At 53.1% G+C, this 26,766-nt stretch overlaps 1 protein-coding gene across 1 annotated transcript in view; it reads right to left on the reverse strand.

Moving 5' to 3' along the window:
• The window catches only part of PRIMA1 (proline rich membrane anchor 1), a gene marked incomplete at both ends in the record, with an annotated part of 56,345 nt that extends 45,025 nt beyond the window's left edge, over positions 1-11,320 (reverse strand). The window contains 2 exons of the mRNA XM_080809395.1: positions 3,879-4,014; positions 11,228-11,320. Coding sequence (XP_080665521.1) covers positions 3,879-4,014; positions 11,228-11,320 — 229 coding nt within the window. The remainder of the gene's footprint in view (positions 1-3,878; positions 4,015-11,227) is intronic.
• Positions 11,321-26,766: the final 15,446 nt, after the last annotated feature.

The raw sequence follows: 26,766 nt of genomic DNA on the forward strand, positions 1-26,766 counted from the left end.
GCTGTCTCAGTCCGCCCAGGGCTGAAGGGTTCCACGGGTCCCCGTGCTCCGGCCCGGCCAATAGCTACTGGAGAATTCTTTCACGCCATCCCAGGCCCTCCCTTCCAGCCCCTACCGGGGAGGCCAAGTCCCTGGGTGGCTCTGGGGCTGTCGGCCTGCCCACTGCCCACTGCGGGAACTCGGCCAACGCTGGCCAGCGGAGGAGAGGCCCTCGTGAGTGGAAGGGATGCGAGGCACATCCATGGGACAAATGGGCAAAAGGCGGACACGCGCCCAGAAAGAGCGTCTCTGGAAACACGGCAGGAAAGGACACCCCTTCTGCAAACAACTTCGTGATGGCAGGAGCCGCCCCTCTCTTGCTCACTGCTGACTTCCTAGCCCTCGGCACCTTGCCTGGCACCTGCTGAGCTCCACGCACAGCTCGTGAACGAAGCTCTGTGCCCGTGGGAGAGGCTGATTCCTTGGGGACTAGAGAACAGGCTGAAGTCGTGGATGTGGCTCTGTCTGACATATATTGGGCACAACTTGTAGGCAGGGTCTAGACTGAGCTCAACAAGGACGGAAAGAATGTACAAAATCTGTTCTCTGCCACTGGTCTCATCTGCCTCATATCATAGCCCCAGGCAGGCCATGGCCAGGGGGGCGTCCTCTGTCCCATCCCTGCCCAGGGTCCATGTCCCCTACCTGGCTTTTCCCTTGGAAAGCCAGCACTCCTTTAACCTCCATTCCTGCATGCCAATGACAAGGGTGGTCACATGGCCCAGGCCTAACCAGTCAGCTCATTCCATCCCGTGGGACTGACCACCACTGACCCAAGGACAGACACGTGACCCCAGCTGGCCCACTGAAAGTCAGCCCCAGGACTCGAGTTGAAAGATTCAGAAAGAGAAGCTCCCTTCGTAGGAAGTTACTGACAGTAAGGTTGATGGAATCTGGGAGCCTAGAGTCCTCCAGGCCTGGGCAGGCCTGAGAGAAGGGACAACCCAGGGGAACCCAGAAGACAGGGAGACAGAGGCAGAAATCCGACACTATCATTGTACGGTGCCTGCCGTTGGAATATCCTGACACGCAAGCCAAGAAACTAATATCTCTCACCCCAGTTTTCGTATGGCTTGAGCTGCTTCGAGATGCGTCTCTGCTCCGCGTAATCAAAGGAGTCCCCCCACCCTCACCGACCATAGGACCAAGCGACACCTCCTCTCCTCAGCCCCAGAAGCCCTCAGGTCCCAAACCCAACACGAGGCACTCCCTGCCTGCCTCCCCTTCTCCGCGGCTCCCAGCTTGGCTCCAGGCCCTCGTGGGTGGTCTAGGGCTTGAAGCCTCTTACAAGGTCTGCACTGGACTCCAGTGTAGCAGCTCATCCCCAAACCACCCTCCACATTGTCAGGAGAACGGATCTTTCTGAAGAAGACAATACAGAATCAGGCCAGTTCCCCGAGGCACACCTTTGTGAGCTCGCGGCTCTCCACGGCGATTCCTAAAGAGTGGGGGGCCGTCCACGCAGGTAAGTAAGCTGACCGCAATGGCACGCGGACCCAGCAAGCTAATACACGGAGACGGAACGAGAAGCTTTGGTCCCCTCTGGTCCCCTTACAAGCTTTCTGATTCCCTTATGGAGAAAAATCTCTCTGGGGTCCTACCAGGGCCCTGATATCTCTCTAGCACTTGCTTCTCTCCCTTTCTAACAAAAAGAGGGAAAGCCTTGAGCTTGGCACCTTCTGCAACAAGCTAGAACTTTGGAATATGTTTTGTGCCCTTTGCGTCTCTTTTTAGGGTCACCTTCTGTGTATGCAAATGACACCGGTTTTTCATTGACAGTCGTTACATAAAGTTTTCTTTGGAAATTAATTTGTATAAACACAAAAGTGAGTCTATTTAAAGAAAAACAAAGGCAAACAACAGGATGTATTTGGAGATGGTGAATCACGTTTGGCAAACAGTGATTCACAGGATGCCGTGTGATCTCCTCCGCGGGGCACACGAGGCCCTCACGGGCTGCCCCTTGACCGCTCCTTCAAACCCACCGAAGGGCTCAGGACTCCCACGATGAGACTCATGAAGTCCTAACTGTCATAACTCTGTTCCTTCTGCTTGATGTCCTTCCCTCACACCCTCCTTCTTGACCTAGAACAATCCTGTTTTCTCCTGGAGGCCCAGGTGAACATTGCTGTCTACTGAGGCCCAACTATTCGAAGATCTGGTGGCCACCTGTGTTCTCTCGGGCCACGTTTTGGGGATTGCTGACACCAAGGCCTTCCCTGTGAGATTGAGAGACCCCAGAAGACCAGAATGGTCTTTTCACCTCTGTGTCTGGCACAGAAGCTTGGTTAGCATGGGGTGCATGGAAGGGACTCCCATAGGGGGGATGTGGATCCATCAGACGCAAGCATATCAGGGGACCACTCACACCCAGAGCCCAAACAGCAACAAGGGGAGGTTTGCTAATGGAAGGGAAGGGGGAAGGAGTGATCTCCAGACGCAGGTGCCCGAGGCTGGGCCGCATGGCACAGCCCAGGGATTCCTTCTGGAAAGAGAAGGACGTGAGCATCCCAGGCTATCGGGTCCTGCAGAGGCCTGGAACACAGGGCCTGCCAGGCCAAGCTTCTCAACTTTAACTTGCATTTGGATCACCTTTGAACTAATGCCAATTCCTAAGCCTTACCCCAAAGACTGACTTGGTAGGTTTGAAGTCGGTCCTGAGCTACCCTTTAAAAGGAATGCCTCGGGGCATCTGGTTGGCTCAGTTGGTTGAGCAGACGACTCCTGGTTTTGCCTCAGGTCATGACCTCAGGGTTCTGAGATCAGCCCCGTGTGCGGCTCGGCACCCATGGGGGAGTCTGCTGGAAGATTCTCTTTCTCCCTTTCCTCCTAACCCCCACACTCTTTCTTGCACAGTCGCATGCTCTCTCTCTCTCTAAAATAAATAAATGAAAAAAGGAACGGCTCAAGGGATGCCGAGAGCCACACTCTGGGAAGCACTGGGCCACAGGTGTCGGGTACGAACGCAGACAGGTAAGGGCCCAGCAGACAAAATGCAGAAATACGTCCGAACAGCAAAGCTCCCCCAGCATCTCATCACCGTCTGGACACCAGGAGCCTAAAGACCCAGTCCACCCAAGAAGGAGCGTTTTCAAGGTTATTTAAAATATGCCCCCCAAATAATTCAACGGAGATGTGTTTCATGAGGGAGAGCCACACACACGATCACAGGCAGCATTACAGGCTGGCCCCGGAGCCATCCATCCAAAATACAGAATCTCTTGTTAGAGACCTTCTCAACTAGCGATTGTGAGCAGGAAACTTAACCCCTCTGAGTCAGGAGGAGGCCACTTCTGGTTAAAGAAACCCTCCTTTGTTTGGATGACCAGGCAATCACATTGTTGGTAGATGAAATCAAGGCCAGCCAGTGAAAGGGAGGTTTCTAGCAGAACTTGTGGCAAAAGGGCTGTAAGGGCCAACACTTGGGTTCCCTACCGATCGCCTCTGGCCAACACTTGGGTTCGCTACCGATCGCCTCCTGATGGGCGAATTAAAATAGAGAAGCGAAAGCATGTGCACCCGTGGGGTCTTTAAGACCAGCCCGGAGGCTGCCCCCCTTCCAAGCTCTGGCCTTCAGAACGATCCAGGCCGAGCCACTCATCAAATGGAGATTGACTTTTATCTGATTAACCGATGGAGAGACATCCTCTTCCATCCCGGAACGTTCTGTGGGAAAGGCGTTCTGCAGACTGCAGGGAGAAGTCGGGCCTTGGCTTCCCTCCTGCTCGGCCAGTGGAAAATTACAAAGGAAGGAAGGCTGACCTTCGCTCTGCTCACCGGTTCTTCCCGGGCCCGGAAAACACAAAGAGAACCCCGGAGACAGGCGAGCCTTTACTTACCTGGGGCGGAGAGGAGTCGGGGCGGCGGTGGGGGCGGGGGTGGCGGGGGCAGCAAGGGAGGCGGCCGGCACTGGCAGATGTGTTGACAGCTGTCAGTCACCTTGGAGCAGGACTTCTGGGGCTCCCCGTGAGTCACCTGCAGAAACAGTCAGGTGCCCGAGAGAAGACCATGAGGCCACTGGGAGCCAAAACGGGCCTACCCCACCCACTATGAGCCAGGCTGGAACTCGGGATCCTGCCCCCAGACCACCACAGGCAGAAGGCAGGAGTTGGGGTGGCTCTAAGGGAACGCTGTTGTGGGAAGCCGGCCCTGTGGGTTTAGAGACCAAGCTCTTATTCCCAGCTCTGCCAGGGACCGGCTGTGAGACCGCAGCACGTGACTTGGCTATTGACGGGGAGACGAGGATTTGACGGTTAACTCTTAGAATTTCCCTGCCGCACAAACGAGGGAACTGAGGCCCAGGCTGCCCAAGGTTCCCACACCCCGGGCGGCGACAGGGCACCGATTTGACCTCATCAGCAACCTGAGCCAACCATTCCTGCAGTCTTCCTCCGTACAGCACAAGGCCATGCCCTCTTCTTCTCTCTGCCTGCAGGTCCTGACAGGTTTCCTATGTCCTCGCAGGGCCAAGGCGCCCCCCATCTGGAGGGAGGAACCTTACCCAGCCCGGCCACGTGAGCAAAGGCAGCCTGAGGGGTCTTGTGGGAAACACACCGGGCCAAACCATCCACATGCTCCTAACAAGCCCTGGGCGCCTGCCCACAGCTCGGGAGCTCACGGGGCCACACGGCTCTGCTCCAGAGGCCCCTGATGTTTCCAGCCCCACCTCACTCCACGCTCTCAGCTTCTGCTCTGCTCTCAACGCCCTTCCTCTAGTCCCTGGACCCTGGCCACGTACCAACCTCCCCTTTATATACGCTGCTCCAGTGTTCCAGAATGTTCTCAGACCTGGTCTATTACTCAGCTTGGCCATCAGCTTCTCAGGCAAACCCCTCTGACCAGGTCAGAGCTCCTTTTATAGGCTCTCTGGGCACCAGGCTGCTCTCTGTGGGGCAAAAGTCTATGTTTGGGTGATTACCTGACTCCTACCTGTCTTCACCGTTGGACTAGAGGCTCTACGGGGGGTAGGGACCCAGACTTTTATTTTCTCTCACTCAGGGAATGCCTGGCATCCAATAAGTACTTGGTGAATAAATGAACGAGTATTAAAAACTTGACCAGAATCCATGCCTCTTGACTCCTGGCCTCGTGTTTTTCCGACACCGGTCTTCAGTTCTGCACCTGTCAGCCAGGATGGGGCCAGGCTCGACCAGCAGTTCCCAGCCCTGGGTACACATGAGAACCTCCCAGGGAGCTCTAAAAAATACTCACGCCTGACCCTTTCCTAAGACCGATTAAATCAAAATTTCTGCAGGTGGAACTGGGCATGGCTGTTTTGTGTAATTTGCCGAGGCTAGACTTCCACTGGCTAGCCGGCATGAGCACTGCTGGTTTACACAAACCAGCATCCCGCCCTAACCCTCGAGCCTAGGGTTCTGTGCCTGGCCCAGGGAACGAGGGGATTTAAGGGCATGAAGGGAAGGAGTTGGTGGGCATCCTCACGTCAATGAAGCACACAGTAACTTCTCTGGCTGTGCTCTCGGGGGAGTAGAAACACAGAACCCCAGCTTCTCTGCAGGTAGCCGCCTGCAGCCTGCCGCTGGGAAGAACATTCTATAGACGGCCTTTGGAGGCCAATTCTACCACGCATGTCCCGGGCCAGCAGGGAGAGCCCCTGGGGCTCCGATGCTCCCTTCAATTTGGTGGCTGTGAACAAGCTGGGTGATGACCACTGGGTGATGGCACTAAGAGCTGGGCTGATTTACAGCCCTAACTTAATATCTACGAGGCCAGGAAGCAGCTGCTCACCACCTTTTAGTGTTCTTAAAGGGCCACTGACTGCGTTTCAAACTCCAAAGGCAATCTCATCTCCCACTAGGAAGAGCAGATCCTTGAATGAGGAACCTTTCCCAGTTAGTTGGTGGGGATCCCTAACTCCCGGCGTAGCCATGGTACCCCCACCAGCTTCTCCAGCAGCGCCCTTCTCGGCTCTACCGTGGTCATCGAGCTGCCCTCCTCCCGGTTCCGACCAGCGCTGGCCTCCCAGGTCGCTTCTCTGCTGGACTCCACAGTGTGCAAACATTATGCAAGGCCACTGCCAAACCAAGGACTCTCCCACTCTCTGAGGGGTGATTTACGTGAGAGTTCGAGAAGAGCACGTCTGCTCAACCTGGCCCAACACGATGACCCATTTTTGTGAGCGGCTGTAAGGGCATGGATGTATATGAGAATTTAATGCAATAAAGTTATTGGCAGGGAAGCTAGGGCCAAGTTTCAAGGCTTAAGGGGGAGGGAACAAAGGAGTGTGCCTGGCATTTAAAAATAAAAATCTATGGTTCCTTGGTCTCTCTGCTAATGGCCCCACTGGAATGGGAGTGCGCACCACTGCCTAACCCATCACCCTCACAAAAGCATCCAGTTTGGGGTGTCTGTCCTTCTCCCTGATGGGGGGCCCCACCTGGGGTCCCTCACTGGAGTTTGGTCCAGCACAAGCCTGTGGCCACTGAGCCACTCTTAACTGACACCTGGTTACTCTGACCTTGATCCGCTGGCCAAGTTCCGGGACCCCACGTTCCCCACTCCCACCCCCACCCATCATGTTGGCTCCACCTGCCCAAGGCCGCTGCTTCTCCCTGGGAGCACTCTGGGGCACCCTGCCCACTGCTTTATTATGTCTGCTTCCCACACGGAGCCCTGAGCATCTCTTTGCGGGCAGCAGGTGGGTCTGTGCTTCCTGAGTCCTAACGCAGTGTGCGTCTGAGCCCTACCGTGTGTGAGCCATGGCTCTCCTTTCACCACGAGGATAAGTGGGAGAGGCCAGCGCTGTCATCGATGGTTATGAGGAGTAGGGGGAGGACAGGCCCCGCGAGGCTAAGTAACGTACTAAGATTTCACAGCCCTGCATTCAGTTGGCACACAATGAAAAGATGTGTTGGGGGATGGTCCTCCCACCAGCAGACACACACAGGATCTATTCTGTTCCCAGCTCTGGGTCCACCTGGGGGTTCTGTGCTTGGTGGTGGTATTGTATTTAGACCAATTGATAGGAGACCTCAGCATTGAGAGCCCATCTCAACACCTGGCTTGCTTGGTTTGTATCTTGGGGAGTCCCACGGGGAGAAGGAACTTTCCCTGAAGCCACCTGTTCTTGGCTGGACTTGACTAAGCAGGAGCAGGGGCTCAGAGAGGCCAACGACTTGCCTAAAGCCCATAGAACAGAAGTTGGCATCATGACTTCCTGCGACTGCTTTTTGTCCAGTTTTGCTATCCCCTGCCTTCCCATACCTGCTCTGCAGCATTGCCCTGGGGCCAGAACCTTGTTGCTGTTGCTGTTGTGGAGAGTGGGCTAAGGCACAGGTAAGTCCTGCAGTCACCTGGGTTTAGGACCCGCCACTGTGGTCCAGGAGCCATGGTGCTCCGTGTTCCCACTTACTCCTGACCAGTCCGTGAAGCTTTCTGATTCAGTGGATGCCATGTCCCAAATAGCCCCTGTGCCCATCAGTTTCTCCCCATTCCAACCGCTACCACCCTGAACCAGGACACCGTCATAGCTCCACGGGGCAGCACCTGCCTTTTACCTACGAGTATGAGATTAAAAAAAGAGGACATCTTGTTAAATTTTAAAGAAACAACAATTTTTAGTATAAGTATATCCCAAATATTGGATGGGATATACTTACACTAAAGCATGAGGTGTTATTTATTTGAAATTCAAATTTATTTGAAATTCAAATTTTTCAAAATTTGAAATTCAAATTTTAAAGAAACAACAATTTTTAGTATAAGTATATCCCAAATATTAGATGGGATATACTTACACTAAAGCATGAGGTGTTATTTATTTGAAATTCAAATTTAACAAATTCAAATTTAACTGAAATTCAAATTTAAATGTCCTATAGTTCTACCTGCCTAAATCTGGCAACCCTCCCCTCCCCAGTGTCTTTGCCCCCTTGTGACACCCCCCGCCTCCCCAAATCCATCTTTTTGCTGGGCCTGGACCAAGATCTAAAATGCCAGTCTGGGACTGTGTCATTTCTTGCTCAAAACCTCAATGGTTCCCATAGCCCTCAGGACCGTGTCCAAACTATAAGGCATTATGTTAGTGGCTTTCAACAGTGGCCTTACCTGGGACTTCCCTCCCCTAAGTTCCACCAATGCCCCGTTCTCCCCTCTGGCCTCCGGGCTACTCCCTCTGCCTGGACACTTTGTTCGTGCCCGCATCCTGCTCTTATCCTGTCCTTGTTCACGCTTCAGCCGCAGCGCTGCCTCTGCGAGCCTCCTCTGGCTCTTCCACCAGGTCTCGTCCCTAAGCCGTCTGCTCCTGCTGAGTTCTCTTGCCTCTGATTACTTAATTTTCTCTCCAGCGCCAGACTGTCAGTGCCAAGAGGCCAGGGACCGCTCCCTTCTTGCACTTCACAAAGGCCCTAGCAAACAGTAGTTGCCCAATCAATGCTGCAGATGAGATAAGCCAAGGTGTAGTGACCGATCACAGCGGGGAGCTCAGCGCCGCTGGTGGCTCCCCTTAAGCGCACAGAGACCGCTGGCCCGGATCAGAGCCTGTCTCCCTAGGGAACGCCCACAAAGATGATGGCTTCTGGCATCTTTTATGGAGACAGGCCAGCATCACACTAACTTGATGAGACACACTCCTGTCACACCTAATAAATTTGCCAGCCTGTCATCCTCCTGGCTTGCAAAAAAGGAATCATCTGGAAGTGAACTTAGAAGAACCCTGAATCACAAAAGCCTAGGATCTCAACTCGAGACATATTAAAGAACGGGGGAAGGCTAGGGAATGCCCCCACCAACCTTGTGGCAATTTAAATGTCATCCAACTTTAATGGTTATGTTTCTTACCCTCTGGGTGGCAGCCAGAGGCTTCAGGCTGATTTTAAGGTGGGAACCTGGAGCTCCGGGGGACCACAGGTCTCGTCCTTCACCAATTAGCCTATTAATTACAGCTCTTTGATATGCTGGTCAACTGTTTACAACTGTTTACAACTTTGGGGGATTCTTCTAGCAAAATGCTTATGAAAGCACAGACAGCTCTGAGCTCTTTCTCTATATTCAAGAAACTCCTATGATGTAGCAGATTTCAGTCTCTCCACTTAGAGGGAACTACATGGCCCTCGTGCACTTGTATCTTTCTCTTCTCCCCTCTGTTCTTCTGGACTCAGCTCTTTCCCTTAAAAACCAGAGCTATCCATTCCAAAGCCTCTCTTCCCTTGGCTTCTCAGTCCCTTTTCATTTGTAGATTAATTTTTCCAGAGCCTCCTGCCAACAGCTTGCCCATTTTACTTGTCTGGAGGACTCCTTTTCTAATTGATTTTCACGAAAATTGATTTATATTGAGTAACAGCATGTGAAACACACGCGCGCGCGCACACACACACACGCACACACACACACAGGCATGCGTGCGCGCTTGGGTGAGCACTGCCTGGCTGAAGGACGTTGCTAAAAAACTGAGCTGCGGTCACAAAATTATTTCTTTTGGTGGTGACAGTGGGGAGGTGGCGGGTCTGCTGTTGGAATCCTGCTAGTTCACGCCACAGAATGCCAGCCTCGGAGACTGACAAGATCGCGTTGCTCTCTAGGAGTGTTAAGGAAAACCGTAAACAGACGAATAGAAAAATGCAGTGAACTTCACATCCGAGGTTCAACTGAAAGTTGCACAAGGGAAGCTGGTCCCGAGCCGCCCAAGTGTTTAGAAGTGACAAAATCCTGAATCCTGAGGAGGCACAGCTGAGTTTAATAACTGCCGTTTCACACATTAAACAAAGCTGTCAATTCCGGAAGGAAAACAATCGTGAGTGAGACAGAGGCAAGCCGGAGCTGCCAGCGCAGAAGATGAGCCTGGGGCTGCGGCTGGGGCTGGGGGGTGGGGAGGGGAGACCCCAGCCCATCCACCTGCTCAACCAGCATGCTCCTTCCGCAGCCTGAGAGCCCCTGGTGCTCCCTGATGGTCACCCAGGCCACCATCTGAGCACGATGGACAGCTGGCTCCCAGCGGGGCCCCATCGAGTGGGGCAGCTTAAGGCCCGCAGCAGACCAGCAAGGGGTCTCACCCCATCCCCTCCTCTTTGGTTGATCGTCCCCTAGTTGGGGGCAACCATCCGAAAGATCCCAAACCCCCCAAAGGCCACCAGAACCCCATAAAGCCGCAAAACCTCCAGAGTTGGGGATTTCAATGCTCAAAACAGCAAAAATGTCCTCTAGCATCTGTGGAACCGCTGAAAATTCAAAAATGCCCACCAGACTCTGTCGTGATCAAGAGAGCGGCTGGCCATGCTGAGGGAAGAGCGGCATGACCGCTACTAGCATGGCTGCTGTAAGTCACGGCCACCACGGGGCGGTCCAGGTGCTGCGCTAAGTGATCTTTCCTGGCGCGGTATCCTCAAGTACTTACAATAGCACAGTAAGGACAAGAAAGCAAGGCTCAGAGAGGCACTGCCTGAGGTCCTGAGCCAGTGAGGAGCAGAGCTGGGGCTCAAAATGCAGAGCTGACACGAGTTCACTTCACCACTCCACTGTACCACTGACCGTGGACATTCTGGAAGGTACCAGGGGCCATGCCATCTGACCTTCTCCCTGAGCCTATCAGAAGTCACTGCAGCTGGTGACCACCTGGCCTGTGCCCTGGGGTCTCGGGGGCCCACCGTGAGGGCTCCAGGCCCAGGCAATCCTCACAGATGGTTAGTTCCTTCCCACATCTCCACGGGGGGGCCACCACGCACAACCTGTCCACACCCCCAACTCTGCGGCCTACAGAAAACAGCCCCAGGCGCGGTAAGCCCAGTTTAAGAAGGCTAAGTAGAAGTTGACTAGTGATTCTGGTGGGAAATAAAGAATGTATAATTCTTAGCATCATTTTCTTTTCAAGTTTGTAGAAGCTCTAAGGTTTCTTTCCCCACATTTTTGCCACAGAATGTTATCATCAGGAAGGCACTCCCAGGCCCCTTCTGCTCCAAGGCCCCGTCCTGCAGGCCTTAGCAGCCCAGGACTGAGGCCTACCGGGGAGTTCCCCCACCCCAACCCCTCATCTTTCCAGGACCAGAGTATGGACGATAGAGAGAGTGGAGAGCACGCACCTTTTCTTTTCCTAAACTCTCCCAGGGAGCAACCAGAGGGGCGGCTGCAGGAAGCCAGGGTCGTGGGAGTGAAGCACCACACCCCCTCCCCCAGTCCTGCCCGGGAGGAGGACCTCCAGCCCGGCATCCCATACCGTCCGGCCACCGCCGCTCACCTGCACGAAGCCCCAGAGCGGGTGGAGCGCGCAGTGCAGCAGCAGTGAGGGCCAGCAGCAGCCCCGGCGCAGCACCAAGTCCCGGAGGAGCATCTCGGCCCGCGGCACCAGGGCTCTCGGGGGCGAACTGTCGGGGGAGCAAAAGCCGGGGTCAGGCGGGCGCCGCGCGGGCACCAACGCCTGCGCGCACCCGCACACGTAGCGGTCCGGGTTGGGCGGGCACGCCCCGCACCCTGGGGCACCCTCATAAAGCAAGTCCGCCCCTTTCCTCCAGCGTGCACATTCGCTGACCCTTCGTGCACACTCACAGAAGCCGGCATTCCGGAACCCCGAACCCTGGCGCACACTCCCCGAACCTTATGTGTATCCCTTGGCCCCGGGCACACCCCCAGAATCTTGCGTGCACACTTTGGCTCCGTGCACGCCTCCAGAAAGAGCCAAGCACACTTAACGGAACCTAGTGCATCTCCCCAGAAACCTCCCCAGCCGTGCACAACTCACTCCCACTGTGAGCACACTTCAAACCCGGCGGGCATCTCTCACCCAGCCTACACACCCACGGAAACGGCCGTGCACACCCACCGACCCCTGCCTGCTCAGTCGCTGAGCCCGCATGCACAGCACCAGGAAATCACAAGCTGCGGGCACCCTCCCTGCCCCGCCGGCCCTCACTGCGCACACTGCAACATGGGCACCTCCGTGCGCACCCCATTTGCCCTCACGCGCTCTCCCGAGCCCCGGCCTCCCGCTTCAGGGCGTGAGCCTCCCCCACCCCACCCCCGGTTTCCCTCTCTGCCCGCACCCCTCCAGTGCCTCACGCCACCTTGCCTGGCGGCGGCCCCGGCCGATCCTCGGCGCGGGGAAGGGAGGTCCGCGCTCCCCCCGCGGCAGACTGTTCCCGAGCCGCCGGACGGCCCCCATTTAAAGCCAGCCGCCTCCCCGGTCCCCCGCCCTCTAGGCGGGGCCTCGGTCCTCACCCTGGCGACTGCGCGGGCGCCCGGGGGCTTCACATGCCGGGGAGGAGCGCCGGAAAGCGGAGCAAAAGTTTGCGCGCGGCTGGGGCCGAGCGGGCTGCCGATCGGGGGCCGGGCGCGGGGCGCCCGCACGGGGCGCAGGGCGCGGCGGCTCCGGGTTGCTCCCGGCCGCGCGCGGGCCGGGAGGGGCGGCACCCCGCGCCGGGGCCCGAGGCGGAGGGGGAGGGCGGGGAAAGTCGCCTCCGAGCCGCCTGGAGCCGCCGGCGCAAGCCTCCCCGGATCCCCGCCCTTCCCGGTGGCGCCGCGCGGCCGCCCGGGGCGCGGGGGTGCCCGAGCTCTCCCAGCCCGTCACGCCCGCCCGCGAGAGGCGCTGCGCGGGAGCGCCCGCGCGGGCAGCAGGGCCGCGGGCGGAGGCGAAATAAATAATGCACGAAAAAGGAAAACAGACGTGAGCCTCGCCAGAGCCTCGCCCGCCTCCCGCCCCGGGCTGCGCTCCCGCCCGCGCTCCCCGCCGCCGCCGCCAGCGCCGCCGCAGTGATTCCTCGTCTCCATCTAGCGAGGCTATTGTGTATTGGGCGCTTAATAATTTATTTATTCACCCGCGAGGAAGAAGACTCCCAGCTCCGGGGGGTCTTGCTCCACGCTTGCCCTCCCCCCCCCCACTCCAAGTTTCTCCACGGCGACGGGAAGGGGGCAAGGACCGACTCGTGGAGACCCCCTTTTGCGCTCGGTCCCTGCGGACTGTCTCCCCTCCCCCGCCCCATTCGGAACGGCAGACTCCCCTGGGTGTAGGGGCTCCAAGGTGCAAGCCGCCTCACCCGGGGCCAAGGGCCCTGTTGTCCCTTCCGTGGTCTCAGCCCGGGGACCTCCCCAGCCACACGCTGCTTCTTGGAGGGAGCTGCCTAGGGCCCCAGGGAGGACCTCAACACCTCAACCATGTCCAACTCCTCCGCTGGAAACAAGATTATCAACAAGTCGGTCGCGAAGGAGCCTGCCACGCTTCTCCCAAACCTGCGGTCCCCGGCCTTCTAGACCGCTCCCCGCAGGGACGCGCAACCGCTGGGCGCCTGGGGTGTCGGCGCTTGGGAAGCACTTTGACAGATGGAGTGGCCTTCCAGAAGGTCCCGGAGGCATGGACAATCCTATTTTTAGGTTGAGCGAGGGAGGGAACCAGGGGCTGGGGACTAAGAGCAGAGTCAGACACCGTAGTTTATGCCCTTAAGAAACATTTATTTAGTTCTGTTCTCAGTGTCTGTGGGCACCCTGAGTGACATAAACACGCTCATATCAACAGCTCTGCAGCCAGGTTTCCGACCAATTTCCCAGGGACCACTGCGTGCAGAGTGCCGACCCAGACGGCTCTCTGTGTAAATTCCGTGAGCCACTTCTGAGCCCGGGAGAGGCAGGGGGACAACTGTGAATGGGAGACTCCGTGCCTTTGAACAAAACCAGGGGGAACAGTCAGGGAGACAGATCACCAAATCAGCCACTCTGCCCTCCAGGGCTGTGGTGTGAGAAAGGGGCCTGCAGGGGACAGGCCAGAAGACAAGGGAGGGGGGACAGTCAAGGCTTCCAGGGTACAGTGACCTGTGGGGAGTGAGGGAGTATTTCAAGTGTTGGGGGCCCCTTGGGCGAAGATGTGGAGATACTTGTTCATTCATGCATTCATCCCGTACGTGGTGTCTGTGAGCACCTATGAAGGGCCCGACAGAGCGTCTGAGGCTGGTATACAGCAGGGAGCCATCACGGAGGGACCATCTTGGAGGGAGGAGGCATGGGAAGAAAATGCTGGAGAGGGGGCTTCCCCAGGTGACTTTCTCTCAGGAGAAAGAGTCTGAAGCAAGAGAATGAGTCACAATACAGAGCCACTATTTGTCAGCTGAGGTCAAAAGAACACTGATTATCTTAATGCCTTTCTACTTAAGCCCATCAGGGGATTTTGTTCAATTCACCATCTCAATCTTTAGATGTGACAACAACCTGACATGTTTATATATGGAACTCTTTACCAGTTAAAAAATGTCCTTGGGTGGCGCAGTCAGGGAAGCGACCAACTCTTGATTTGGGTTCAGGTTATGATCTCAGGGTCCTGAGAGCGAGGCCAGAGTGCGGGGAGTCTACGTGAGATTCCTATCTTCTGCCCCTCCCCCCTCTCAAAAAAATCAGAATTATTTTTTTAAATGTTCTTTATATCACATTTTAATGCCCTTCTCACAACTCTTTGAGGTAAAGGTAATTGCTCCATTTGACAGTTTCAGAGACGTGAGGAGCTCGCCCGGGAGGACACCGCTGCTCCCCTGGGATTCAGGAGTTCTGAGCCCTCACACACTTCTATGAGAGGCCCCGGGCAGGTTTTACGTGTTGAAAAGCCCTGTATCCTACATTCTGGTCTTCAGTACTCCTGGACTGGACCCAATCTGTGTACCTCTGGGATGTCACTGGGCCCCATAGCCTCCTGGTCCTCCTAACATGATAGAATATCACAGCCTTTTGGGGAAGACCAGGCTCTGTCATGGGCCCCCTCAAGCCCTGGCAGGACCACGGTTGGGGGTGGGGGTGGGGTCCAGCTCCTCTCACCCTTTCTAGACTCAGAGCCAACCCACTGCACAGTACCTGGCATGTGCCTACAGGGGCCCAGGTAACTCTCCTCAGAAATGCAGGGGAGTTGAACCCTCAGAGCAAATTTTGACCAATGAAAGACAAGAGGACAGACCTGGTCCCTGGATCCCAGTGGCCTCCTTTGGTGTGTGAGGGGCTGGCTGGGAGGCATGACTAGCAGTGTTTTCTTCTGAAGACCCGGTCTGCTCAAAAGCACACACTCTTGTGTTTCCTTCCCTCCTTGCTTGCTTCCCTCCCCTTGCCTCCTTATTTTTGTAAACTGAGGGCTGTATCCCTCAAGAAAGTATCAGCCTGCAAACATCGCTTCATGCTTGTGGTACACTTGGGACCACAGGTGGCCCCAGAAAGCGAATCCTCAGGATGGGATGTGGGAGCCGGGTTTCCCATCTGTCTGAAGGGAATAGGGACCCCATCACTGATGGCGAACAGGGTCCTGCATGGCATATAGTGACGTCACAATTTCTAAAGCTTCACCTGTGGCTACTGGGAATGAGATGCAGGTAGAAAGCGAGGCTCTGGGAGGTAACATGGCTGCCGCATTTGATCAATGTCAGGAAAACGATCTTCACTAAGATCATGAGGATGGATGGCTTCTGACGGTACTGGAGGTTTTTTGGAAAGGATGATGATAGGCTCACAGAAGCCATTTGCCAACCGAAGGCATGCTGGTGAATGCCTTATGGTCACTCTTATCTCTTGACAGCCACAAAATGGACCTTGCTGAAAATCAGCCTCCAGGAGCTGGTTGTCTGGTGGCTGAGGGAGACCAAGCTTGTAGCCACGCAGGTGTCCTGGGTCCACGTGAGGGCTCTGATAGGGAAGGAGTCAGACCTTGTGATCTGGAGTCGAGACATGAGGGTGTCAAGCTCTAAAAATCTTGACCCCCCCCAAATCTCCCTATTTGTGCTGGCTGGTAGAAGCACCTCTCTCCCCCTCTGTCAGAATGAAACAGCTCCTCCTGGCCTGGAGAGCAAGGGATGACCTAATTGCAGCACTTGCCTTGTGACATGGTGCTCGTTCTCACGACAAGATCCTATAGGACAATAAGGGGAGATGCCAAAGCTTCTTTGGCACGCTATTGGAAAAGGAACAGAAGGCCCAGAGAGAGCTAGAAATATTAGAATCATCAGACCTGAGGATCTAGCTCAGTGAGAGCTCTCACTTGGCTATGTTTCCTGGGATGGCCCCAAGGGCATTCCCTTCATTGAGCTAGAAAGAAAAGGCCCGGTGGGAGTGTGGGAAGCACCAGCATCTTTGAGAAGCCCAGTGATGGCAATATTCTAAAGGCCAGCTTCAATGATGGGACATGGTGGCGACATTGACTTGTGGCCATCAAAGGTCGGCTGGCCTAGTAGGTCACAAGAGGGAAAGAGAACCCAATTACCAAATGGGAAGCAAAGCTGGAGTGGCAATTAGGGTGTCTTAAGTCATCATTGTCTATGTCAATGGTTAGTAGGCTATGGTGTCGCTAGGGATGAGATCGATAGAGAGTTGACAAGGTTATGGCTCAGTTTGTATGAATTGTCTTTAAAATAATCAAGAGCGTTAGAGCAAAAAGATGACATCAGCTACCGCGATGGAAAATTATCTGGGTATTTTCACAGCACGGAGACCATTACTTGAAAAGGAGGCTGGGTTCCTCTGAAAGGCACCCAAATGCCACCGAGTGCAAAGATCAGGCGCGACTCAGAAGCGATCTGACATTTGATAGGTGTGGTAGGCTTAGGACCAGGCTCTACCAGATCCAGAAGGAACCGGTAAATTACCTAAAGACATGCCCCAGATCCTTCTCTCACTGATCTCTGTGGAAATTCTTCCTTCACTTGTACCCAGAGTCTCAAAGTGAGGCTTTCCTATGCCAGTCTGTTGGAGGAAGAAAGGACCAGGGCCTTATTTACATGCAGGTCAATGCAATATGTTGGTGCTAGTTGGGAACAGCACCATTGTATTACCTCCCTATTAAAGGGTGGAAGGAGAGAGGTCAGAAGTGCAGACATACCCTGGCTTCTCTACAAGGCTAAGTGTTTAGGAGCATGCAAAGAATGAGAGTAGAAATCCATGGGCATGGAAGTCAGGTAGACAATGAAGGCATAAGCGCATGGGAGTAGACACATGGGAGTAGACAATGCCCCACATTAATACTCATTGGATAGCATCATTGTCAAGGAAGCTCCCAGCAATTAGTTGGACAGAACGATGCATGCTGTGGAGGTCCACCAACCTCTCTCTCTGGCCGGCCTAGTGTTTCTGGAATGATGACGTGGTCTGCTGAAGCTTCAGCCATGACATCACTGTGGAGACAGCGGTTTAGCATGGTTGGGGTGTTGTTCTCCTGGATGAAGTGGGAGCCCACAGACATGTCTTCAATAGCTCGAACACACAAATCTGGGAGCAGAAGTAGGATAGGCCCCTTGGAGCCTATCTCCAATTGCCACTCTGTGCTTCTGTTTCTGCTCTGAACACAGTGAGCATTCCCCTAGACCGGAAGCTGGAACTACTACCAGGAATCTTGGGCTCCTCGTGCCAAAGGCAGCTGTCAGAGACAAGCTGCTGTACCAGTAGGCTGATTGTCCTTGATCGCCATGAGGATCTAGGGGGCATGGGGCAGAGTATGAACGGTGATGCAGACTGAATGTGTTCTCCCAAATTTGTCGGTTGAAGCCCTACCCCCTAATTTGACTGTATTTAGAGATAGGACTTTGGGGAGAAAATCAAGGTTAAATGAGATCATAAGGTTGGGACTCTAATCTAATAAGATTCAGGTCTTTATAAGAAGAGGAAGAGAAATCAGAGCTTTCTTTCTCTCTCTCTCTCTCCCCCTATTCAGAGGAAAGGCCACGGGAAGGCAAGGCACCCGTCCACAAGTCAAGAGGAGAGCTCTCACCAGCAGCCGACTCTGCTGAGCCCATATCTTGGGATTTCCAGCCTTCAGAATGGTGAGAAAATTAATTTCTGTTCTTGAAGCTACCCCAACCATGGTATTTGGTTTCGGCAGCCCAAGCTGCTAGAGTTTCTCTCCTCAGAGATGACCCTGGTTGGACAATTGCCACATGCATACACACAGAGCCTCCAGAGAAGAAGCCCAGAATGCCCGAAGAGCCAGCCATAGAATGGGAAGTGTGGGTGGAGGGAGATGATGAATGTCAATTATGGCCCTAAGACCAACTCTGGCAGTGGGACCACAGTTGGTTTGCTAATCCTCCGTGGTTTTTTAGGACGTTACAATGAATGACTTCAAAACTTGAATGCAGACCTTGCCTCTCAAACCGATGGCATTTTGTTCTCAAGTTAGATCCAAGCGTCATAGGAGGAAGTGAGTAACTCCAAGTAACACAAGGGCGGGCTGTCTTGGATGCTGTTCACATACTTCCCTGTATTTGCTCAGTTCCCCTGTCTCAGCTCAATGGAGAGGGTGGTCATGACCGCCATCGTCCCTTGTCCTAACACCGATGACTGTCAGCCTCCCTCCAGGTAGAGCTGGGCTTCGGTGTGGTCTCTCTCATGTCCGCCTTGGGTGGGGCCCCAGCAGCCGTGGAGGCCAAGCCCAGCCTGACCAGACTCCCAAAGGTTTCGCTCCTACCTCCAATCCCACACTCAGATGGAGCCCCTCGCAGTGGGGGGTGGGATCTGAGGCCCCCTGCAGCTGTCGGGAGGGGCCCAGGCACATAACTTACAAGTGTGGTGGAGGTAACCCCCTGTGGTATGAACTTTGATCAAGGAGAGACCAGGGTCTGGAAAGACCTGGGAGATAATCCATTTCCTTTTCCCCGTTCATGGTTCCATGTGGCTTTCTCAAATCTATCTATTATGATGGAGCAGTTGGCTGTATTCCTTGACAAAGCTGTGACCAGCTGAGGGGACACACCGCATTCGATTTCCTTCCCACCCTTCCTTCCCTGCCTGCCCACCTGCCTACTTCACTCTTTCTGACCTGGGGTAGCACCCCCAAATTGTGATACTATCCGCTCTTTGTTTCAGCGCTCTCTCTCTGGGGCACTTAGACCTTGGCCTCTAGAGGTTGAGGCCACATGTACCAAATAAGGCAGAACACCGTAGCAACCAGCGTATTTTACATCTGGAACATCTGTAGAACTGCGGAGAATTAAAAAGGGTGGTTCCTTAAGTAAGCAGATGAGTTTCCTCAGGCCACCACTCTCCTAGGAATCCAGGAACGTTCTAGGAGGGAAGGGCTGATGCTGACCATGGGCACAGGCTCTGGAGGGAGATTGCCTACTCTTCTCTACAGTCTAATCTTTGAAGGATTTCCTAACTTCTATTATTATTATTATTATTATTATTATTATTATTATTATTTTAAGTGTGGAACCCAATGCAGGGCTTGAACTCAAGACCTGAGCTGAGCCCAAGAGTCAGATGCTTAACGCACTGAGCCATCCAGGTGCCCCTGAAGGATTTCTTAACTTTTTTTTTTAAAGACTTTATTTATTTATTTGACAGAGATCACAAGTAGGCAGAGAGGCAGGCAGAGAGAGAGAGGGGGAAGCAGGCTCCTCGCTGAGCAGAGAGCCTGATGTGGGGCTCGATCCCAGGACCCTGGGATCATGACCTGAACCGAAGGCAGAGGCTTTAACCCACTGAGCCACCCAGGTGCCCCAGATTTCTTAACTCTTGAAGCTAGCTGTTTCCCCTTGTCTTTGAGGAAACATAACACCTTTCAGATTTACAGTTGACCCTTGAGCAACAGGAGGGTTAAGGGCCCCAACCCTGTGGAGCCAAAAATCCCCCGAATTTAACTTCTAATAACTGACTGTTGACCAGAAGCCTTACTGATAACATCAATAGCCAGTTAGCACATACTTCATGTGTTATAGGCACTGTGTACTCTATTCTTACAATAAAGGAAGCTAGAGCAAAGAAAATGTTATTAAGAAAAGCATAAAGGAGATAAAATGCATTTATAGTATCGTACTGTATTTATTGAAAGAAATCCGTGTATAAGTGCATCCGTACAGTTCATACTCGTGTTGTTCAAGGATCAGCTCTAATTAGATTGCAGCGTTCTTGGAAGAAGTAACTGAAAGAATTCGTCTAAACACCGAGCCTGGCACATAGTAACTGCTCAAGAAAGGACATCTCTAATTATTCTGAAGGATAGAGGGGCAAAGATGCTGTCCTTTTGTAAGAAGCCTCACTGACATCAAGGATCTTTTTTTTTTTTTTTTTTTGAGTAAAACACAAAGAAAACAGAGGAAATGCTTTACGACTACTCATTACTGAACCATGAAATCATGCAGGCTAATTATGTTTGGAAATGCTGCAGATAAACAAACAATTATTGAAAAAGACATCGGGATTGTCCAAATTGTTCATTACTTCAGCTTGAATTAAATATGTAATTGTCAATGTCAGCTTTTATGGGTCGGCTCTGAGTCTGTCCAGACAGGATGGCTTCCTGACTGACTAGTGGGGGAGGGGGAACCCACTCTCCCGTAGACTTTGTCCAAGACCTCACCGGGCCTTCTGAGGTTGGTCCCGCACCTCAGCCAGCAGGATTCATTACATGGGGTTAGGTGGGGAGATTTGTCTTGCTCCAAACTCTGAGTGAACTCTTCCTCCAAGAATATTTTGGTCCAAATCCCTTGAAGCTAGATGTTTGGACTTGGAGGAGAATCAGAAAGAAGCTCAGATTTTGAACTTTACTTTAAAACCATCTGCATCTTCCCTCCCTTGTCATCTTTTCTTAAGTCCTAAGAAAAGACTAAAATTTTGGAAAAAAACTGTCAGGACTGGGTATGCTTGGTAGCCCAGTCTGGCCCAGTGCCATTTTCCTATGTCAACGGAGGTGCTAAACAGAGATAACTCTAGAGGACATTTGCCTGGTGGGCCAGCTCTTCGGCCAGACCAGTCAAACCAAAATGCCAGCCCAGCCAGGAGAGCTGATCCCGTCTCTTCATCAGCTGAGCGACAACCTATGCTGGGCCATGCAGGAGCCAACAGCATAAAGGGGCCCTGAGGTCCTATTGTCCAAGGTCTCACACTGTGTTAGAGGGAGGAGAAATACACATGTCTTCTAAGTCTTCAAATAAATTTTGAATCTGCATCCAATCTGGAAAGTTCCTGTAGCCTCTCTGAGCCTCAGCCTCCCCGATTCTAAAGCAAGGATGCTGCTACTCACCTCACTGAGCTGTAGTGTGGAATACTGGAAAGAAAGTGTGCAAAGCTTTGATCCCCCATGCTGGCTGGGGCAGGCTTCCCAGGAACCCCGTCTAACAGGCTGCCTCCTCTCCTCCCTGTATGCATGGGGGCGGGGGGGCAGGGGCTCTGATTTAGTCATCTCTGAGTTCAGACACCTGGCAGCGCCCCACATGTAGTAGGAGCTCCATAAATATTGGAGAGTGACTCACAAACCAAGTGCCACCAGGCCTCTGGGGAAGGGTCCCCCTCACCTCCAGAACTTACCTTCTCATTTCTCGTATTACCCTTCCTTTCTCCAGCCTCTCTGTGTCTCAAACCCTGGGTCCAAGCGGCCTGAGGGTGCCTGCCTGGCTGTTCCCAAGGCCTAGAAGATTCTTCCCCCCGCCCCGCCCGCAGCGCGCGCCCCTTTCCAGTCTTTGCTCACATGTCACTTTTTTAACTAGACCCCCTGCGACCGCCCTGTGTAACATTTTATCCCACTTGCCTGCTGGCTGTACCCATTATCCTTAGCTATTTTTTCTCCCTAGGATTCATTGCCTTCTAACACACACGTTGTTCTGTCTGTTTCCTTTGGTTAGTAAGCGTCTCCTCTAGAAGCTTCCAGAGGGCAGGGTGTGGGTCCTGGAGCAGACACTTTCTGCATCGTGCACCACCTCCCCTAGCCCATTCCTGGTTTCAGAACAGCCTGGAGGAACAGTCTGTCCGCATGCTAGGGTCTCCCCACTCCCTGTCCTCTCCGTAATGAGTGGCTCCTCTCTGCTTTCCTGCCTTAGAGCTGAGGCAGCCCACCCAGCAGGCCACACCCCGAATGCGAGGGATTGATGCCTCCGGAAGGACCTGGACCACAGGGCAGAGTGTGGACACATGTCCCCACTTCTTCTTTGGGACAGTTCTTTTTTTTTTTTTTTAAGATTTTATTCATTTATATGTGTGTGAGACAGAGACCGAGTATAAGCAGGGGGAGCGGCAGGCAGAGGGAGAAGCAGGTTCCCCTCTGAGCAAGGAGCCCAATGTGGGACTCGATCCCAAGACCCCAGGATCATGACCCAAGCCAAAGGTAGATGCTTAACCCACAGGGCCACCCAGGCACCCCTTTGGGAACAGTTCTGAGACTCATTCTATAAGGTTTCTTGGGGGGCAGGTCCCCAGTGGACTGAGGCCCCGTCACCCACAACCTTAACAACTTAACCAGCAACTCCTGCCTCCTTCTGGGCTCACCTCCCAAACGGATCACCTCCCTGAGTCCTCATCCCTGTTCTGCTTTGGGAGAACCCCAACTAAGAACCGCCCCCCCCCCGGCCTGGTACATATTTGTTGAGTGAACGAATGAATGAATGAATGAAAAGAGAAACAATTTACCAAGTTTTATTGCATCTTGTCTTAGGATGAAGCGTATGGGTAATTTTTCATCATGGGGAGAGCTCTCCGAACTCGGCTTCTTGCTGTTTACATTAGGATTTTCACAGAATGGCTTCTGACTGGAAACCTGTCTGTCTCCGAGCTTTGTAGATTTTTCGGGGAATGAGGATTTTGCCATTTACTTTAGTCAGAAATGTCAGAAGCCATCCGGGAGCTTGAGGAGCTCCTGCTAACCCCTGAGCTGACCAGCCCAGCCCTCAGCTCCTTGCCTACCCCGGAGAACAATGTAGGAGGATTCAGTCCCTGAAATATGGTTGAGAGAACCTGTCCTTCTTTGGGCACTCATCGAACGCGCACAGAACGCAGATTACGTGCCAGGCTTGGGCATCGGGGATCAGAATTGCCCAAGACAGGGTCCTTGCCCTCCCTCCAGGAGCTCTGGGCCTGGTGGAGGGGGTGGGCAGAGAAGGGAAGAGGCGATGACAGACGCGGTGTGGGAAGGACTGTGCTACAGGGGACCACAGGCTGCAGACTTGCAGACGAATCCGGTGCGTCCGTGTCTCAGCACAACTATACTTCCCGCTCTAGATTCACCAAACTGGTTTCCTGCACCCATTTGCTGTGTATGCCTCCCCGCCTTTGCACGAGCAGTTTCCTCTGAGGGGAACCTTTCCTTCTGCCTTCCTGGCAAAGTCCTCTTCGCCCTTCAGATCCCAGCTGACATCACTTTTCCCAGGAAATATCCCCTCCCTTGTGTCAACTCCCACTGAGCCCATCCATCCTCTGCACTGTCTGTGGCCTGCATTATAGGGATCTGCAGAGCTGCCCTTTTACCCTCTTGGGTGAGTCATGAGTCATGGGGAAAGTCATGATTTAGGAGGAAAGTGTACTGACTCTGGTATCAAGCAGAGCTGGGTTTGAATCTCAGGGGAGCTGTTTCCCGCCTATGTTCTGGAAGGAGGGGGCAGAGAACAAGAGACAAGGCTGTGGAAGGGAAAGGCTCCACCATGGTGGGACCCGTGAGCTCTGCTGAGACATTTGGGATTCGCTCTGGGGGCCGTGGGAAAGCACGGAATGGTTTCAAGAAAGAGAATGGCATCGTGCATTCCCTGGGAGGAGGGACGTGGGTACGGGGTGGACAGATGGAAGGCAGACAAGCCAAGTGCGGGCTGAGGGACTGTCCCTCAAGTCACCCAGTCTACATCGGAAGAGCAGCTTTTACCTAGCTGCATGATCTTAAACAGTTGTCTAAAATCCCTGAACCTCAGTTTCCTCATCTGTAAAATGGGAAGAACAGTATTACTCTCTTTGCCTGGGAAGATCACAAGAGAATACACATGGGAATGGGTTTTGTCAACTCTAAAGTGCCATGTAAAGCCTAGAAATGATCAATAATCATAAGAAGCTTAACCATGATAGAAATTTATTCTGGTAAAAGGAAGTCTGGGGCTAGTATGGTGCTCCATAGAGCAGGGTCCAGGCTTTCTCTAGCTTCTTGAGCTGCCATTTTCAGCTTGTAGGTTTCTTTTCACCTCATGGTCCAGTGTGGCTGCTCACATGCCAGCCATCAGATCCACATTCCAGCCAGCAGGAAAAAGGCAGAGAAAAAGAAGGATATGTTCCTTCCTTTAAGCGCACCTTCTAGAAGTATCAAATGACACTTCTGCTCATATTCTACTGACCTGGGCATAATCACATGCTCACACCTAACTGCAAGAGAGGCTGGAAAACACATTTCTTATTTAGATCAGCCACGTGCCCAGCTGAATATCAGAAATTGTCTTATGAATGATTAACAGACAAATTGCTCTTGGGAAACAACTAGACAACTAGCAATTTCTCTCACGTCTTTTTAATGATTTGTATGACAGAGTTTCACAAGCTAGTTTTTCTTGAAAGTGGAACGTGCATCACCTATAGGACATTGGACAAGAAAGAGCAACCCCCGAGGTGCAGTTGCAGGAAGGATGCTTAATTATGTTACATAAGAGGCTCAAAGGTTTCCCTTTCCTCCCATAATGTGGGACCTTTTGGGGGTCATATTCCAAGGAGAAAGAGGCATCTTACCTCCTTAGGGGTGGCTTGGGAAGTTCTGGGCCATTGATACAGTGATGGGGAACAGAACAGATAACAGCCTCAGGCCGGGGAGGCAGGGGGCTGAGTGCCCCCATGGCAGCAGCTGGCCAGGTAGACACAGTTTCCGGGGAAAGCAATCTGATAATACAGTTCTGCTTCTGGACATCTTCTAAAATTAGAATTATTGCATGGACACTAACATATTGGTTTCAGCCAAAGAAGAGAATTTATTGACTTGTAAAAATAAAAAAAAAAACCTGGCGCCCAGGTTAAAACGAGGACTCTGTCTTTCCCCACCCCCTGGCTTTGGTTTTCTCTCTGGCTTGTGTGCTTTCTCCACAGGGAGGCTCAGCGCTTTCATGGACGGGTTTCCCTGGATATCTGGAATGAGAGTGTTCATTCCTAGGAAATCTTCCACAAACTGAAAATCGAGAGATACATTGCTTTCTTGGAGCTCTGACATTTCAACATGTTTTTGATGCATGAAGGACCATCCTGGGGACCTCACAGAGCAATCTTGGTGCGGCATAAGGCTCATATCAGAAGACGTTTGTCATCGGATGAACGTTCTGGAAGTGGGAAGTCCGGGATCATGGTACCAGCGTGGTGAGCTTCTAAGAGCTCTCTTCAGGGTCCCAGACTTTTCATTACAGCCTCGTGTCGGGGGGAGGATCCCTCCTCCCTACCTTAGAAGGTAGCTACCACTGTTGTCACCATTTCATAAATAAGGACACAGGCAAAGAATGATGAGTCGGCATCTGTGATTCCCGCCCTCGCCGCACCCACGCCCTCCACCCTGGGACTTTGGTTCTGCCCTCCCGCTCTGAATCCGGGCCCCTGAACCCCACTCTGGACCCATGGGATGCTGGAGACTGTGGGGCAGGCAGGAGCTTGGAGGGTGCTGTGTGACTGGGTTTGCTTGCGTTAGCTTCTCCCCCCATGGCCACGTGAAGAACATGCCCTACGTCATGTGCCAAAAGGTGGGAGACCCATGGAACAGGGTCAAGCTGCTCAGGCCATCCCAGCAGAGACCACCCTGGTTCAGCCAATAGCCTCAAGCCTACGGGCAAGACCAGCCAAGATCAGCAGAGCTGCTTGGTCGATCTGTAACCGCCTTCGGGGGCGTGAGCCAGCCCACCGGGATCCGCAGAGCCCCGCCCAGATCAAGGGGTCCCAGAGATTCAGGAGCTCAGCAGATACTTCTCAGTGTCCACCACTGAGGGTCAGCAGCCTTATTGTCATGGTCGATAGCGGGTACAGGAGATGACAGAGCTTCCCAACAATTCACTGGAATGGCCAGGGGTTGAACCCGGGTTGGTCGCCTGCGGATTTTACACTCAGACACTCTTCGATGCCAGGGGTTGGCAAACGACAGCCTGCGGACCAAGTCCTGTCCTCTGCCTGTCTGTGCAGTCTGCGTGCTAAGAATGGTTATTACGGATGAATATTTTCAATCGGTGTGATGCTAGGTAACATTACCTTTGAACCAACCCCAATTAAACCGATGCTATCCCATGAAAGGAATTCCGTCCTTCTCCTTCGTAGACCTAAATGACAAAATAGTGTATTTAATTCTTACACTTTATATTTCATCAATAATAATTTATGAAAAGGAGTTCCTCTCTTACTATGTAAGTACCTGTATTGTACCCCCGGTGTTCTCTCTTGGCCTGCAAAGCCTGAAATATTTACTCTCGGGCCCTTTACAGACCAAGTTTCTTGATTCCTGTTCTGTGTGATAGTTTGATCTTTGAATTTGGTCTGTGGGCCAAGACATGGAAGGATCAGACTGTCAACAGCGTGAAAGGCGCTCCCAGGGCTTCTAATCCAACCTCAGAAACAGAATCAGACCCTGAGTCTCTGGTCCCCTAGCCCGGAGCTCTCCTACGGCTCTCTGGACAGGCCAATGACCATAGTTGCATTTCTCTCCACCTCTCCAGCTGGAACATTCCTGGTACCCACAGGCATCTCCAGGCCTCCCACTCTGGCCCCGCCCGTCCTGGGGGCTCACACTCACTCACGTAGGCATGGGTGATTCACTGTCTCTTTCTCCATCTCCGCCCTGAGCCATCGTACTTGAATTTGGGCCGTGTGCCTCTGTGACGATTTAAAAAATTGAGCATTTAAGACGATTTTTACTGGGGACGATGGAAAAATTCTCTCCCAAAGAGTTTCACAGTTTGGCCTTATTACAAAGGAGAAGCAGACCAGGAGAATTGAAGAGAAATCTCATTTCTTCCCTGAGTGTGTTAATGAGCTAAGCCACAGGAGGCCATGTGTAAGTCGGGCTGTGCGGGGCCGTAAATTAAATTTATTATGCGCCAAGGGATTCTAATAAACATTACTTAAAAATAG

The sequence above is a fragment of the Martes martes genome (genome assembly GCF_963455335.1).
Source record: "Martes martes genome assembly, chromosome: 7".
NCBI lineage: Eukaryota > Metazoa > Chordata > Mammalia > Carnivora > Mustelidae > Martes > Martes martes.